Raw genomic sequence first — 16,726 nt, 5'->3', positions numbered from 1 at the left:
AAAGTGTGTTTTCTTATTGAGTTTTAAGAGCTCTTTGTATATTGTGGATAATGGTCCTGTATCAGAGGAATCTTTACAAATATTTTCTCCCAGTCGTCTTTCTATTTTCTTGACGGCGCTATTTGCCAAGAGGATGTTTTAGTGCCAGGAGTTTGCTGGGTTTTTTTGTCAGTTCTTTTGGATTTTCTACATAGATGATCATGTCATCTTCAAACAAAGACGGTTTTATTTCTTCCTTCTCAATCTGTATACATTTTGCTCCCTTTTCATGTCCTATTGCATTAGCCAGGACCTTTAGTACAATACTGAAAAAATCGTCATGAGAAGGGAGATATTTGCCTGGGTCCTGATCATAGTAAGAAAGCTTCTAGTTTCCTACCGTTAGGTGTGATGTTAGTTGAAGGTTTTGGGTAGATATTCCGTACCAAGCTGAGGAAGGTCCCATCTGTTCCTAGTTGACGCAGAGTTTTTATCATGAAGGGGTGTTGGATTTTGCCAAGTGCTTTTCCTGCATCTACGGACGTATCATGTGATTTTTCACATAATGTGATGGGTTACATTAATTGATTTTCAAATGCTGAGCCAGCCTTGCAGCCCTGGGGTAAAACCCACCTGGCTGTGGTGTATAGTTCTCTCCACACTTTTTTTGCATTGGATTTGATAATATTCTTTGAGGATTTTTGCATCTAGGTTCATGAGAGAAATTGATCTGTAGTTTCCTTTCTTGTAATGACTTTGTGTGGGTTCAGTAGTAGGGTAATTCTGGCCTCATAGAATGAGTTAGGAAGTATCCCCTCTGTTTCTATCTTCTAAAGGAGATTACAGACAATTGCTATATTTTCTTTCTAAAATGTTTGGTAGAATTCACCAGTGAACACATTTGTGTAATATGATTTGTATTTTTCAAGGTTATTAGTTATCGATTCAATTTCTTTAATAGACACAGGCCTATTCGGATTGTCTCTTTCCTCTTGTGTGAGTTTTGGCACGTACCGTCTTCAAGGAATGAGCTCATTTCATTTAGTTTATCAAATTTGTGGGCGCAGAGCTCTTGGTAGTTTTCTTGGATTATCCTTTTAATGTCCACGGGACTGGTAGTGATAGCTCCTCTTTCACTTCTGATTGTAGTAACTTGTGTTTTCTTTTTTTCTTAGTTATCCTGTTTGAGGCCTTGATTTCAATTCTTTTGAGGCTACACCTGCACATGAAATTGCTGGGTCACATGGTAATTCTGTCTTTAATTTCTCGAGATGCCTCCATTCTGCTTTCCACGGTGGCTGCAAGATTTTACCTTCCCGCCAGCAGTGTAGGAGGATTCAATCTCTCCACACTCTCTTCCATTTTTGACCCTTGCTTCTTGGATATACAGTTGTGCGCAGCATCCACCATCCCCATATCTACTAATAGCCATTTGAAAACCACTGCTCATCCAGTCACCACATTGACTTTGTTAGGCTTCACTAGTCCTCGGAGTGGGACATGGGGCCCGGGCTTTGACTAATAGAGAATTTAATTTCTTCTGGCCAGTGATTAGTTAGGGAATGATCACATCACCTAATCTAACTCAACGACCCACAAGGCAACCTTCTCTGGGATTTTCTGGAAAATAATCCTCCCTCTTTCTTTCTGTAGCTGACTACCTGAAGATTTAAGGTCCAAAGCTGCTGTGGGCATTTTTTTTGGCCGTGAGAACACAGTCAATGTGGTGGAAAAAGAGCTGAGCTTGTGTCTATCTTGTCACTTGCTGTGAGAAGACTGACTCATGCAAATACCATTTATCCCACAGCTCTCGGAGTCAAGCAAATAAATAGGATTTCTGTGCATTTTATCCCTGGTCCCAGGGAATATATTATTTTTACAGCTGATTTTTAAAAAATCTAATATTGACCATTATGTGTGACTTTTAACTTTCAACTCTCAGATCCTGGGGAGCACCTGGCTGTCTCCTCTGCCTACTATTTGCAATGGTCCACTGAACTCTGGAATGTTTTATGAGACTTCTTCATGGCAGATTTTCCTTGTTGATCGGTTCTGCTTTCGCCAATATTAAAACGAAGCTGTGTGGCTGCAGAACCTACCTGCTGTGAGCTGGCACGTGTCCCCTCCAAACCTCCCAGGTGGTGGCGGAGGGGGAGGGACTACAGTTAGCATTAGTTTATAACCTACTTAATTCTGACAGTAGGTATTCCCAGAGTGAGAAAACATGATGAGAGGAGAAGATCCAAGATCTAAACAAAATAGTCCAGACTCAGAAGCCCAAAATTCATTGGGCACAGAGGAGGGAACAGAGGCCTCTGTGGTTTGTCGTGATGACTCCCGCGCCCTGGGCTGCGGGGCCGTGAGGCGGCTACGCTGCAGGCTGGAATGCACGAAGCTGCAGGTCTTTGCTGTGCGTCCCAGGCATGGGAGGTTCTCACTCCAACACAGCATGGCCCCCCTTCCCGCCCCCATGAAAAGAGGGGGGAGAGGCCGGGCGCCACTGGCCCCTATTGATTTGAATGACACCTGCTCTCAGAGCCACCTGGGGGGATTCGCTGTAGAATGAATGAAATCCAAAGGTCAGAGGAAAAAACTGGGTACATATAATTGCAGTTTCCTCATGGCACCATATGTGAGGACAAGGCATTTGACACAGTGACAATTTAATATGTGGAAAGGGGGAGAAAGACCAGACCTGCTGTCCATCGGGAGTAACGGTCCCCAGCAAGTTCCCACTGGGCGGGGGCGGGGGCGGGGGGCAGGGCTCATAAACCCACAGGGAGAAGGCGAAGGGCTTGTTCATTCGGGGAACTTCTTGTTTCTCGAGAAGACACGGTGACACTGAGCCAGGGCATCGGGGACGCTGGGGGTGCGCAGGCAATCGAGACCCGTTTCTGAATGAAGACTCGCTCTTCCCCAGGCCAGGTCTGCAAAGCTGCAGTGATCTCCCGTGACATCCAAGCACATCTCCATTTTGCAAAGGACCGTGCATGTTAGAAAAGGGAATGTGGAATGAGGGCCTCAGGAATCCTCCCCTCCATGACAGAAACTGAAATCCCAGCCATTAGCTCAATGTGGAGTCGCTTATTCCCAGATAATTGGCTCCATAATTTTTATCTAGGGTCTCAGCATAGGACTTGGCAGTGGGGTTGCTGCTAAACAGTACAGGATGGATGAGTTGATGAACTGATCACTGAGTCCCTCCCAGCGGTTTGGAGAATGTGTCATCCAGTCAATAGTCCCGACAAACCTGGACGGCGCTTCCTCTCTTCCAGCCGAGGGGAAGGGCGGCTTATGGACTGAAGTGGAAATGCTTTCTGTCCGGGATGGATTTCAAAGACCTGGGCAGATGCTGAATATACGATTCCAGAGGTCTGAGGAGAATCTGGCTGGAGACACGCACTGGGACTTCCCAGCATTTCGACAGTTTGTAAGGCTACCGGCCAGCTGAAGGCAAGTCACCTCCGAAGAGGGGCAGACAGAGGAGCCCAATCCCTGGCCCCTGGGTCGGTTCAGAGGCTGTAGAGAGGAGGGTCCAAGAGACACACCCGAGAAGGCGTGGTCAGGGGTAGAAGGAAGACCAGGGTCTTGGGTGAGTAAAGCGAGAGTCATAACGGAGGCCGAACAGAAGAATGAATCCTGGTCAACAGGTCTGACGATTCGAAGGTCACTGACCTTCACAAGAGTGGTGTCAGGGCGACGTAGGGTAAGGCTCCCGGTCAGGGCCGCCTGGTTGAAGGTGGCACCTGTCAAAGAAATGGGGCCACGGCGGGGACCCAGCAAGGGCAGGGTGGGGCGGTGAGAGCGGAGCTGAGGTCACGAGGGATGGTGAAATGATGGCGTTTACGTTGTGAAGTCGAATCACCTAAGGGTGGGCTCTGGCTCCTACTCCCCGCCTGGCAGCGAGTAAGTCAGTCCCCTCGAGTGCACACTGAGCAGGAGAATAACCAGCTGGAATGTTCTGGAGAGAGTTGGACGCGGTACAAGTAAAACGCCTGCCACCTGCGGGCACTCGGTACACGCTCGCTGTCCCCGCCTCCTGCTGGGAAGGTGCCCCCTAGGCTGCTGGGAAATTCCCACGGCTCCTGCTGAGAGTCTCGCTAGGAGCCCCGCGGCGGGGTGAGGTCCACGTGAACTGCGTTGGGTTCAACGGCATTTCACGTGAAGATACTGGGTTGTTTACAACGAATACATATTTGTACTGAATGCAAGTAAACCTGGGGTAAAAGGAAGGCAAAGTCCGGAGCCTCAGTTTGGTTTTGCCACTAAATGCGTTTGCTACAAAACTGCCCCAAATAAGCCGATGGATTTGCAAGACAGAGAAAGAAAACCGTTTGTTTCAGAGCTTTTGGATTTCATCGATACAGACGGGATCGCAGGCCTGCGCGGGCAGGGCAGGGGCTTCCCAGGTGCCCGGCCAGCGACGGAGAGCAAAGGTTCCCGCTTTCCTTTCTCCGTCGCCTGCCCCTTCCCTCCGGGCATCGCGCCCGCGCAGGAGGCCGCAGTGAGCGGGAGTCGCCCGCCCGGGGTCCCTGTGCTCTCTGCTCCACTGCTCGTGAGGTGCAGGTTCCCCCGCCCGGGCCGTGTGCACGCTGCAGATGACAGAGCCTGGCAGGTCTGACGTGACGGGCGGCCGGGAACATCACCGCCAGCCCCGCCCCACGGAGGCCAGCCTCCCCGTTTCCAGGTCAGAGCCTCCCTGGGAAGCGGCCCACAGGCGCCACATACACACAGTAACCGTTTCATTAGGGTAACAGACGTTACCGTTGCCGGTTAATTGGACTCGTTCACACGGCCTGGACCGGTTCAAACCAGCTCAAACGCCCGCTTGCCTCGTGGGAGGTTTGGTTTTGTTCCCCCCACAATTAAACTGAATCAACAATGCGCCAGGTGGGCATCGTTTACGAGACGCAGCTCTAACAGCACCGGAGTCTAACACGAGCAACAACGTTCGGGCAGAATAATGTCCTAGTTTAAAAGGCAGGTTTGATTTTCTGTCTCGCGTATCAGGTACGAAGTCAGGCGGCCGGGCGCCCAGGAGGACGGGAGGAGAGAACCTTCACGGGGGCCTGGGGGGAGCCCGGGATTGTTAATGCAAGAGGCTCCGGGGGCCGCGTCTGTGCTCAGGTTTTAAAATAGTCCGGAAAGAGGGACGACTGACGAGCTGTCCCGCATGTCAGGATGATGGGGCGACGGACCAAAAGGGGACACACCGGCGGATCGGCAGGGTCTCCAGGCGAGAGGGGCGGCGGAGGCTCTATTGTTTCCCGGTAGCGGGGAAATGCGAGGGCCCCGGGCTGGGTGTCGGGGACGGTTCCGGCCAGACTTCCCGGCGAGCCCGAGGGATCGCAGGCCTTCCTGTCCCCAGACGCTCACCGGAGCCGCGAGGGACGGGGACGGAGCAGGGCTGGAGCCACGGCCGCCAGGGCCTGGCGGAAAGACGAGCGGACGGGGGCAGTGAGCTCTCGGGACACTTCCTCATGCCCGACGGGGCGCATTCGTGATAAGCCTGAGACGACTCTCTTTTTCTCGAAATGTGTGGACTTTTGGGCCAAGCTTCCTCTTTTTTTTTTTTTTTTTTTAATCTTCACCCAAGGATATTTTTTCCATTGATTTTTTATTTTTTTTTTTAGAAAGAGTGAAAGGGGGGGCGGGAGAAAAAGAGAAGGGGGGGAGACAGAGAGAGGGAGAAACATCGATGTGAGAGAGACACGCGGATTGGCTGCCTCCTGCACGAGCCCCGACAGCGACTGGGGCTTGAACCTGCAACCCAGGTACGTGCCCTCGACGGGAAATCGAACCCTGGACCCTCTGGTGCACAGGACGACGCTCTAACCACTGAGCCACGCTGGCCAGGGTTCACTTTAATTTTTGACGGAGAACTAGGTACAGCAACGTGTTACATTTATTTTAACTCTAGACAAAGAAAAGCAGTAACTCAGGAGTCATGGTGAAGGGCGACGGGCCGCCGTGGCGTCTTAATGGGGGGCACACGGGACGCGTGGGGAGCCGGCGATTTCGTGCCCTCACTCAAAAGACAGCGGTTTCTGGGCTCCGGCTGGTGACTGCCCACAGAAACGCGGCCGACTCTCGTAGAGATCACCTGCGCCTCGGGACCTTAAACCTCACTCTTTTATCTGTGGTTCCAGGAGAGACGATCCGGGTCATGGGGAGAGGCCCTGGTCTGTATCCGCAGAGCAGGACGAGCTGCCTCTATTTCCACGACTGGCCCCGACTCCATCTGGAGCAGGGATGCTTGACGCTGGGATGCTGGGATGTTGTTTTGCCTCGGAGGTAGGATTTCCATTATTATGGAGATGAACTGTCTCTAATTATTGCAATAACACGATTGCTCCCCAGGGTGGATTCCTAACAGCAGAGCCATAGAGTTTGAGAGACCCTGAGGGCAGGTTGCTCGTTAGGGGCGCCATGTGGACCGGCGCCTCTGGGAGAGATCGGAGCCTGGCCTGCAGCAGTGAACTCTCCTGTCCTGGCAGGGGGCAGGGGCTCGCTGGGACTCCAGGACAAATACCTGACATCAGACAGCCACGGCCTCGCGCCAGGTTTCACACCTTCAATTCACCCTGGACGGGAGCATCCCTGTGCTGGGACTTCCCGCCATGTATACATGAAAGTCAACTCTCCCCAAGGCCCCTGGGAAGAGGCAAACAGCAGCCACGATCTAATCTAATTTCACTGTGGAAACAGACCCCAGGGCCTCTGGATGAGACACATGAATGTTATTCCTATTTGGCTCAAACATTCTCATAAAATGTTAGACTTGATCTGGTTACACTGTGGGGATCAGGCCTAGACATACATTTCAGCCCGGGAAGAGATGCCGTTAAAACCCTCCTGTGCACCTGCCCGGTTGTGGGCCTCTCTCATCATTGATGTTTCCCCCCCCTCTTTCTCATCCTTCCTCTCTTTGAGATCAATAAAAAAATATATTTACCCCCCCCCAAAAAAAACCCTTTGTGTGTCTTCAAAACTGGTCCCCAGTGGCCTGGAGTGCTCCGCTCGAGGCTCCCAGATCCAGGGCCTTCTCAGAGCTATTTTGTGGGACCTTGGGGCTCCTTCCTGAGCCTTCCTGCTCCTGGCACACCTGGGATGAGCCCACTTGGTCGTGGTGTATGGTTTTCTCCACACTTTTTTGGATTCCATTTGCTACTATTTTATTGAGGGTTTTTGCATCTAGGTTCATTTAGATCCTGGTTTAATATAGGTAAGGCCTGTGTGAACATGGTTTCCCCTTCTAAAGGCTTGAAAAACCAAACATAAAAATATTCTTTAAAATAGTTCACATGTTAAGATTAAGCCAGTATTTCTGAATCTATAGACACCAAGATAAATGTAATATCCCCATATGATATAAAAAGATAAAGACTTTTTAACTATGTTAACATTGTTTCTTACATTTTTGTCCTGGATTCATTTGAAAGCAGTTGGTGAGTTAAAATTGAAATTAAGTATCAGTTAAGAAGTAGCCTTTGGCAAAATCTTTCAAAATATAGACTCTAGGGGTCATAAAGTATTATTTCACCAAAACTTTGTTGATACCAGTATTTTGCATTTAAGGGATTAAAATTTTTTTATTCAAATATTAAAGATTTGCCTTTTGATTCTTACAATTCCACATTTCAAAGAGAATTGAGGAAGACAGGTCAGTAAACTAGAAACTATAACTAGCACTGGGCGCGGTGAAAGAATCTCGTCCCTTGTGTTGGCCTAACAATTTCAGTTTCCTCCTAAAATAGGAATCGTGATTTTTTCAGGCACGAGTACTGTGTCCGATGGCTTCTGCCCACCTGTCTGCTTCACTAGGTGTCTCCATTTTCAGAGGGGAAAAAAGAGGAAAGTGGCAGAATTTCTTCTTTGCTACTGAGGAAATAACAGTAAAATCTTTCCCACTTTTCATCCTTTTCAGAAATTACGAGATGTGTGCTTGAGCTTGCCTTTCTCAGAAGTTAAAAACCAGGGGCCCATGGAGTGTACCTGGTCCATGGATGTGTGGTCCACACTGTACTAACATGAACATAAAGAAATTCATTGTTGACATTTAAAAATTAAGATAGTTCAAATAACAGTGCAGGCTTCTAGTTGCTCTTAAAAAACGAGAGGACAGGAACCCCACTGTGCCCCGTTCTGTGGCATCTGCCAGCCTCCGGACGCACACGGCCAGAATCGATGGAGCCGCTCGGCCCATTCTGAATGGCGGGAGGGGGCGGGCGGAGCCGGGAACACAGCCCTCGGGGAGATGAAGGGTTAACACTGGTTGTTGGGTTGCGCCTGGTGGAGCTGAAGGAACAGCAGACAAACAGCAGGACTTGAGTCACGACGGGCACCTTCCTGGGCAGAAATGTATCTTTAGTGCCAAAGAAATGATGGGGCGCTATCTGAACCCTATTAATCAAATCAAGTAGAACGAGCGACAAGCTAGGAGAGACGGCGGAGAGGGACACGCCTTGAGGTAGGTCAAGTGGTAGAACAATCGATGAAATCCACTGGTCAAATAGATTTCCCCCGATCGATACACCATTTCCCAAAGGCCAGTTAATCAGCTTGTAAGGATGTGAAGCGGTGAACAGTCAATGCCGGTCCACGTGAGCTCGTGGCAACACTGTCTCTCCCCGCTGGCTGAACTGGGCACAGCCCGGGACTTGTTCGGACCAATGAAACGGGGGAAGCGCGGGGCTCGTGTTCCACTCCTCGGCCAAGGCGTTAGCGGCCACGGCTGTGCAGCACCCACTCCCTGCAATTCCCACGTTCCCGAGCCGGCTGCCCCCCCCCGTCCCGGCTTCAGAGGGCAGCAGGGCGCCAGCAGACCCCGGGGGGCACACGGCAAAGGAGAAAGGTCATTATGGCTTTAGGTCCCTGCGGGGTGTTCATTACGGGCGCCAAGCGTGGCCTCTGCGGGACGGACCCGCCCTGTTACTCTAACTCCGTCCATTCACGGTCCTTGTCACGTCTGTCTGTTACCCACATTACGTTAGAGATGCTTTGCCTTTCTATCAATTTAATTAAAGCTTTTACAATATAGTGTTATTCTAAGCACTACATAATTACTTTTCAATTACGCGTTTTTCTCTTCTTGAGTTTTTAAAAAAAATTAAAAAAAAAAGTCTTTACTGATTTCAGAGAGAAGAAGGGAGAGGGAGACAGAGAAACATCCCCACTGGGGATCGAGCCCGCACCCTGGGCATGTGCCCCGACCGGGAATCGAACCCCAATCTCCTGGATCCCAGGCCGATGTCACCAGCTGAGCCACGCTGATTCCCTCTCTGCCTTCTTTTTCCTCTGCCCCCCTTTAATATGCATCAAAATACACACGTAAGCATTAAAAGTAATCTGACATCACGTTTTTGGAAACACTAAAGTAAAATAGGAAGGAAACCTAACGGCGAAGGCTGCAAACTAAGAAACTGCTCTCCAGTTTCATCTGGGCTCCAGTTTTTTTTTTTAATCTTCACCTGAGGATGTGTTTTCATTTGTTTTTAGAGAGAGGGAGGGAGGGGGGAGAGAGAGAAACGTCAGTGTGAGGGAAACACCGATCGGCTGCCTCCCGCACGTGGCCCTGGCTGGGGTCGGGCCGCAGCTTAGGTATGAGCCCTGACTGGGGATCAAACCCACAGCCTTTTGGTGCCCAGGACGATGCTCCATCCGGCTGGGCCCGCCTCTGAAGGCCGTGCCAATCTTTAGTGGTCTACGCTGTCTCCTCGACACAGCAGAGGCCAGGATGGGATGTATATTATGAATTTAACATGTGTGAGAATTCGCCATCTATCAATAAACCACATCAGGTCTGTGTGCAAAATCATTAATCAGGACGTCGCCAGGGCAGCGATCTAATTAGCATATGCCAATCCAGAGGCGTCCAGGTGTAAAGGGTAGAGGCAGACAGGTGTTCCTGGGCCTCCCGGTCGCATCCTTGGGCACTTGACCTTTAGCATCAGTTAACATCATTATGGGCACAGCTGGTCAATGTTATCTTAGGGGCAACCCAGACTCTTGTGTAATCGCCATTTCCCAACAGACTGAGTAGATTTCAGCAAGCGGTGGGGACAGTTTATGGGAAAAACATCGAAGGGAATGTCTTAGAGACGCCCGCCACTGGGGTGCCATCTGACCTAAAGCCTCCAACAACCCGTGTCCACGTTTATGTTGCACAAACAGCATGCATTCTAAACATAGTTCAAGTTTAATAAACACACAGGTAAAGAGTCTAGATAGCAGTAAAAGAGGGGTTCAAAAAGAAGTGATTAAAATAATCTAAACCATGTTATTCGCAGAATATGTTTCAGAGTTAGAGATATTTAGCCTCAAAATTGCAGAGACCAACAAGAGACATAACAGCTGTTGCCAAATATTTGCGGGGGTGTCATAGCAAAGAAGATCTGCCTTCATTTGTTCATGCAAAAGGGAAGCAGGATGGGGAAAGGTGGGGAAATCCACAAGGAAACCACCTTAGGCTGAAACCAAGCGAGACGAACTGGGCTGCTGGCCTCTGGGCAGCGGGCTCGGGCTCTCGCTCCGCGGGGAGGGCGGGCTTGGGGGACGCTGGATACCGAGGGTTATAAACCACCCTCTTGCGAGGCGGCCGTTCCCTGACGACCAGTACAAATACCAGACAGTGCACTCTCGCTTCTGGAACCACGCGTAACAGGCCAATGCATTATTGTTCCGGGTTAATCAAACAGTAAACACATTTCAAGGTACCTCTCATTTGCTCTTATCGCGTCCCTGCCTCTCTTCCAGGTGTAGACAGGCCTCGGGGAAGCCTTGGGTCTGCACTCGATGACGGCCGCACCTCCTACTTTCACCAGCGTCACCCTTTTCACGAGGGCTCTTGAAAAGTCTGGGCCCACGGCTGGAAGGGAAGATGGCAGATGATTAATTGTCAGGGGAGAAAACCACCCTACGGCTCCAGGCTTCAGCTGCCTTCTTTTCTTCATTCTCACCCAGGGGTATTTTTCCACTGCTTTTCAGAGAGAGTGGGAGGGAGAGAGAGGAGCGTCGCTTGGAGCGTCCAGCACGTGCCCCAACCGGCGACCAGGGCCGGGGACCGAGCCTGCAACCGAGATACCTGCCCTTGGCCAGAATCGAACCCGGACCCTTCAGTCCGCGGGCCGGCGCTCTAACCACTGAGCCACACCAGCCAGGGCCCGCCTTCTTCCTGTCGTGTCCCTATTGTTGCCAAGGGAGAGGCTGTGTTTTTCCTAAAGCTCAGGGGGCAGCACCGTCAGTCTGGATGGGTTTACTAACGTTTGAGGTGGGACTTATATGTGGTACAATGCACAGCTGTAAGCCCGCAGCTTGAAAAGTTGGGATGATCCACCATGAGGATCGGGACAGAGAACCTTCCATCTCCCTACTGAGGGGCTGGTCCTTCATTCAAGTAAACATCAGCGGGTCGGAGAGCCAGTGAGGCCTGAACTACCGCCGGGGGCAAGAGCGACAAGCGGAAGCTGCCCTACCTGGGGAAAACCTCGGGGAAGGCAGGCTCCTCGGAGGGAGAACGACGCCGGAAAAGCGAGGCGGCCGGAAAAGGGCGCGATCGGAGAGATGGGCCCGCGCCCCCGGGCAGCCACCGCTGAGTCTGCAGGCTGAGCGGGGCTGAGGACGGCCCTGTGCCCACGTCCCTCAGCCACAGGCGCCCGGAGTCAGAGCCGGCCCCGTGGCGTGTGACACGCGCAGCGTGGAGCGAAAACAAGAAAATCCGTGAGGCGCTGGGCCGGCTGTGTGGGGTGGCGACCCCCGCCGTGCGCCCGGCTCCCGGCACGCGTCTCCCTCAGGGGAGCCCAGCTGGGAGCGGGCATCGGGCATTGGGCATCGGGCCTCCGCCAGCCTCCGCCTAGGGCCCGGGCTTTGCTCAGCGGCCACGTGGGCCGAGCCGGGAGCGGGCATTGGGCCTCCGCCAGCCTCCGCCTAGGGCCCGGGCTTTGCTCAGCAGGCCGAGCCGGGAGCGGGCATTGGGCCTGCCGCCAGCCTCCGCCCAGAGCCCGGGCTTTGCTCAGCGGCCACGCGGCTGCCTGACGCTCGCTGGGCTCCCGCAGGAGGAGCTGTGACGCGCTCGCAGGAAACTCCGCCCCAGGCTCACCACTTGTGGTCTAAAACGTCACTCACGTTGACACCGGGTCTACAGTTGTGTGAAAATAATATTAAAGAATTATTTCTTTTCTAAAACAAAAGATACGTATCTGTGTCCTCGTGAACAGGACATAAAAGATGCTTCTCTGAAAAATCTCATTTCCACTGAGTTAACTGAATTAGCAAGTTTCTAGTTTCTGTCGTGAGCAGGGATTCATCTCTTAGCTTAGTTCGAGCCTATTTCACTTATTTTTATTTTCTGTGAAACCTCATCAAGGATATTTTTTCCATTGATTTTTTAGAGAGAGTGAGGGGAGAGAGAAACATCGATGTGAGAGAGACACATCGACTGGCTGCCTCCCGCATGAACCCCCACCAGGGCCTGGGGATCGAACCCACAACCCAGGTGCATGCCCTTGATGGGGAATCAAACCCACGACCCTCTGGTGCACGGTTGACGCTCTAACCACAGAGCCATGCTGGCCAGGGCAATTCTTCCCTGTTTCTAACCCCTGACGCCTACAGCTCAACCCGATGGAACTGAAGACTTCAGACCATTCAGAGCATGGGATCTAAGTGCTGACACCAACGACCTACAGGACGGGGGGTGAGCGTGTGCACGTGGGGGGAATGGGCCTCAGTTTCTCACAAGTCCCCAAACCATACGCTAAGAGTGAATTTAAACAATAAACAAGCCCCAGTGGAAGAAGGTTACATCTTTATCAAGTGCTTCTGTGTGAAAAGGTCTTCAGTAATCTCCTAGAAGGAAACGGTGGGGCGCAGGTTCCTGTGCGATGGGGATGCGGCGCACACGGCTGGTTTTACCGCGTGAAGGAGAAGTTAAATAAATGAACCGGCAGGCCGGGGGCACCTCGCTCAGGCTGAGTCCCTGGACCCGTGAGGGGAGCCCCTTACTCAGAGGGCGAATCTAGAACAAGTGTGGTTAATAAGTAGGGAGCAAACGCAGATGTTCCTGCTGTAATGAGATAAACGCATTCCCAGTGTGATCTATGGTCACATAATAAAAAAAATGACAAGGTTCTGGAAAAGATGGGGTCAGGACAGACCTCCTCGATGTTTATGTACCAAGAACACTAACAAAATCAATGACCATCCCGGTAAATACAAGGTGTCCCCCCAAAATGTACACACACTTGTCCAGTGTACATTTTTGGGGGACACCCTATATATTAGCATGATTTGAAAGACCAGTTAAATTCTGAATAAATACAGGACTTGGGTGTGTGCGTGTGTGCATGTGTGTGCATGCATGTGTGTGTGTTCGCACCTGTGCGTGCATGTGTGTGCATGCATGCGTGCGTTCGTGCCTGTGCGTGCGTGTGTGCGCATGGAGACAGCCTGATGGAAGAGGGACGAGGGAAGAGGAGGGGCTCTGAGTTTGCTAAACAGGAAGCGCAAACTGCGGAGAAACCAGGAGAACCCCCCAAGCCCGGCCGCGCTGAGCCAGGAGCGGGTGTGGGGTGAGCGGGCCCGCGCTCGGCGTTTCCACCGCGGCCAGCCGAGTGGAGGTTAGTGGGCCCTGTGGTTCCTTCCACCAGGGGAGCAGGTGAGAGGCGCCAGCGCCGATGCTACACGCACGCCCCCCCCGCCCCCCCCCCCCCAGGACCCTCACGGGTCCCAGGTGAGCTCACTTGCAGTCAGAGCGCTCTTGTGGCAGAGCAGACTCATTCTCACGTCAGGCAAACTCCTGGGCTGACACATAATGTAAAAAAGCAAATTAAGTCTCCAGAAGTTTTTTTAAAAGGGTATTTTGTGAAATAGAGTCACAGATCTGTTTCATATAAAACTCCCTTCTTAAAACTTCAGCTTTCCACGCACATCTATTTTCATCACTGCAGGCCGACAGTTTTCATCCGATCCAGAGGGATTCTGCAGTTGATTCTGAAATGAGTTCACATAAATCAAACCGCACCACACAGGGGTGTGTGTGTCAGAAACTATCTATTGCTTTTATGGGATGTGAAATAGCATCGTATCAGCCGCAGAGAACAGAAAACACGGGGTCCTGTTTCAGAGGCATCTGTCCTGTCCTGTCTGCGTGCCTGTCGCCTGTTGGATGTCCTGGAGGAAAGGCTGGCCTGGAATATCTTGTACTAATAAAAGTGGAATTATAAAGTCCAATCTTTTCTCTGTTTCCTTAGTTTGCATCATTTACTTCTAGTGCCACCTCAGCCTGCAAATCTACCAGGCCAACTGTCAGATCAGTTCTGGACAGATGACCAGGAAAGGTTTCCAACATTCTGCTGTTCTGGGGCCATCTGTGTGCACCTGAGCGGCCCTGGCTCTCATGGGACCACACTTTGTCCTGCCTGGACCCCGTATTTGTTCTGATCCCCAGACACTGGCCCGAGAGGCCTGAAGGAAAAGGAAAGGAGGCCCCTTGTTTTGTGTGACGTTCACAGAAAACGAGGCTTCAAAGTTATTGGCAAGGTTGCCAGGAGGACACTGTCGGGCCCACCTCTGCTGGCACTTAAAAAACGACTGCGCCTCGAAGCTGAAACTTCCGCAAGCTCCGAAGAGCTCAGAAACGTTCAAGCCAATGGTCAGGTCACCCCGGGGAGTGGAGGGCAGCTCAGCCACCGGGACGTCCTCTCTGCCTGAACCCGACGCACGGAGAACAGCAGGTATTTCCTGCGCGGTCGCCTGGAGGGCGCTGTTCTCCCCGAGTCGGACGAGTGGTGCCTCAGGACCTCCAAGCCCAACTTTCTATTATCTCTCAAGGATTTTTTTTTTAAAGGAACCAGAGTGGCTATATGTTTTTTTAAAAATATGTCTTACTGACTTTTATAGAGAGAGGAAGGGAAACATCGATGGGCTGCCTCCTGCATGTCCTTAGTGGGGATGGAGCACAACCTGGGCGTCTACCCTGACCGGGAATGGAACCAGGGACCTCCTGGTTCCTGCATAGACGCTCAACCGCTGAGCCACGCCGGCCAGGCCGTTTACCCAGGATCTTAGCACATCGGCTTCCCATTAGCCATGAGGTGCTTCCCGAGAGCCCGCTCTGCAGTTCTCCACGGCTTGCTTTTATTTGAGGACGTGCCTCCTGGTCACAGGTCAAGGGTGTTTTGAGTGGCCAATAGGACCCTTGGAAACAGAAGTTCTGTGCCTCAGCATCGTTTCTCGAGAGAGAGTGACAATGACAAGCCCCTCACTGGAAACAGCGGGTGTGACCCTTTCCTGTGTTATTTCAGGGGAAGGACAATTCGGACAACACGCCACTTCTCAGAGTGAGTCTGAGGAAGCGTCCCGGGGACGTCACCGGAGGACGGGCACGGGAAGGCTGGCTCTGCATTTCGTATGGGTTTAGCCCTAATCTATTATCTTTAACCATCCCCTCGACGTTCCACAAAAATAACCCAGAGGGAGTGCGCTCACTGAAACATTTCCACCGCGAGCACACGACACTGCTGTCAGGTTTCAAAGCCCGGAGGTTGCCCGACTGCCGGTAGGTAACTGGAAGGGTGGTCGCAGTGGGACTTTTTTTCCTCTCTAGGGTCGGATCTGATGTCAGATTCAAAACGAGACCTCTGATCTGGGTTGGTTTTCACAAGGAGACGCTCAGCAACACTCTGTAGAAACCTCTTCTGTTCTCATTTCAGCTCCATGAGTCCCCAGAGTCCCTAACCCCAGGTCCTGCTTGTCCTGGTCTTGTTCACAGAACGCCGTTTCCACGGCCCCTCGCCCACGACAGGGCCGACCTCACGGGCTCCTGGTCCCTTGTCGAAGTTACTATGAAACAGAAATAATAATACAGGGTGTCTCCCCCCAAAATGTACACACACTTGAACAGCTGAGGCTCAATCTTGAAAATGAAATGTATTTTAATAAACACGGCCTCTATAATTATCCAAAGTGTGTGTATACATTTTTTTGGGACACCCTGCATTCGCACAGAGTATTTCATATCCGCTGCCCCCTGCGGTTCTACCACAGCCACCACCCACCACATCATCGGGAACTTTCTGCTGAAAAAGCTCATTAGAGCAAAAAAAACCCCGTATCTTTGTTTGGACAAACCCCTTTTTATTTTGCAACGACAGAGTCACGGACTCTCGGTTATCTCTGCCAGGATAACACAGAGGGGCGCTGTGCACCGCCACCCAGTCTGTCCCGTGGCTACGTCCTGCGCCACCGGGTACCACGTGGCAACGGGGAACCGGTGGCGGGAACAACGGGCGTGTCAGGTGCTGCGCGGCTGCTTCCCAGAGGCCGACTCAAGAAGCTCCCACTGCGGCCCAGACAGAAACTCACCCGCCCGGACGGAGCACTCGCGCCCGCTGCCGGCTCCACCCACCTCCCCGGTGCCCCCACCGCCGGCCGGCCGCCTCTGTAGTGCAGTCACGTGAACTGTGACAGACAGAGTCGGACAGTATTGACCTTCGGGGATCAATCCTCACCCAAGAATATGTTTACTGATTTTAGAGAGAGAGGAAGGGAGAGGGAGAAACATCGATCGGTTGCCTCCCGCACGCGCCCCGACAAGGATCGAAACTACAGCCTTTTGAAAAAAAAAAAAGTAGCAAAAAACCAAAAAAAAACCCCTCAACAAACTACAACCTTTTGGCACACGGGGTGATGCTCCGACCAACTGGGCCACACAGCCAGGGCAGGATTTTTTTTCTCTCAGCGCTGAGGT

General features: G+C 51.8%; 1 protein-coding gene across 1 annotated transcript in view; it reads right to left on the bottom strand.

Annotated features, from left to right (window-relative positions):
* Positions 1–16,726, bottom strand: part of CNTN4 (contactin 4) — a 371,545-nt gene that overhangs the window by 44,933 nt on the left and 309,886 nt on the right. Inside the window, exon 12 of the mRNA XM_087824678.1 lies at positions 10,696–10,846. Within this exon, the coding sequence (XP_087680804.1) occupies positions 10,696–10,846 (151 nt within the window). The remainder of the gene's footprint in view (positions 1–10,695; positions 10,847–16,726) is intronic.

The sequence above is a fragment of the Miniopterus natalensis genome, chromosome 15, assembly GCF_054644295.1.
Source record: "Miniopterus natalensis isolate mMinNat1 chromosome 15, mMinNat1.hap1, whole genome shotgun sequence".
NCBI lineage: Eukaryota > Metazoa > Chordata > Mammalia > Chiroptera > Miniopteridae > Miniopterus > Miniopterus natalensis.
Note: the sequence above shows the minus strand (reverse complement) of the source record. Positions and strands in the feature narration are given on the sequence as shown.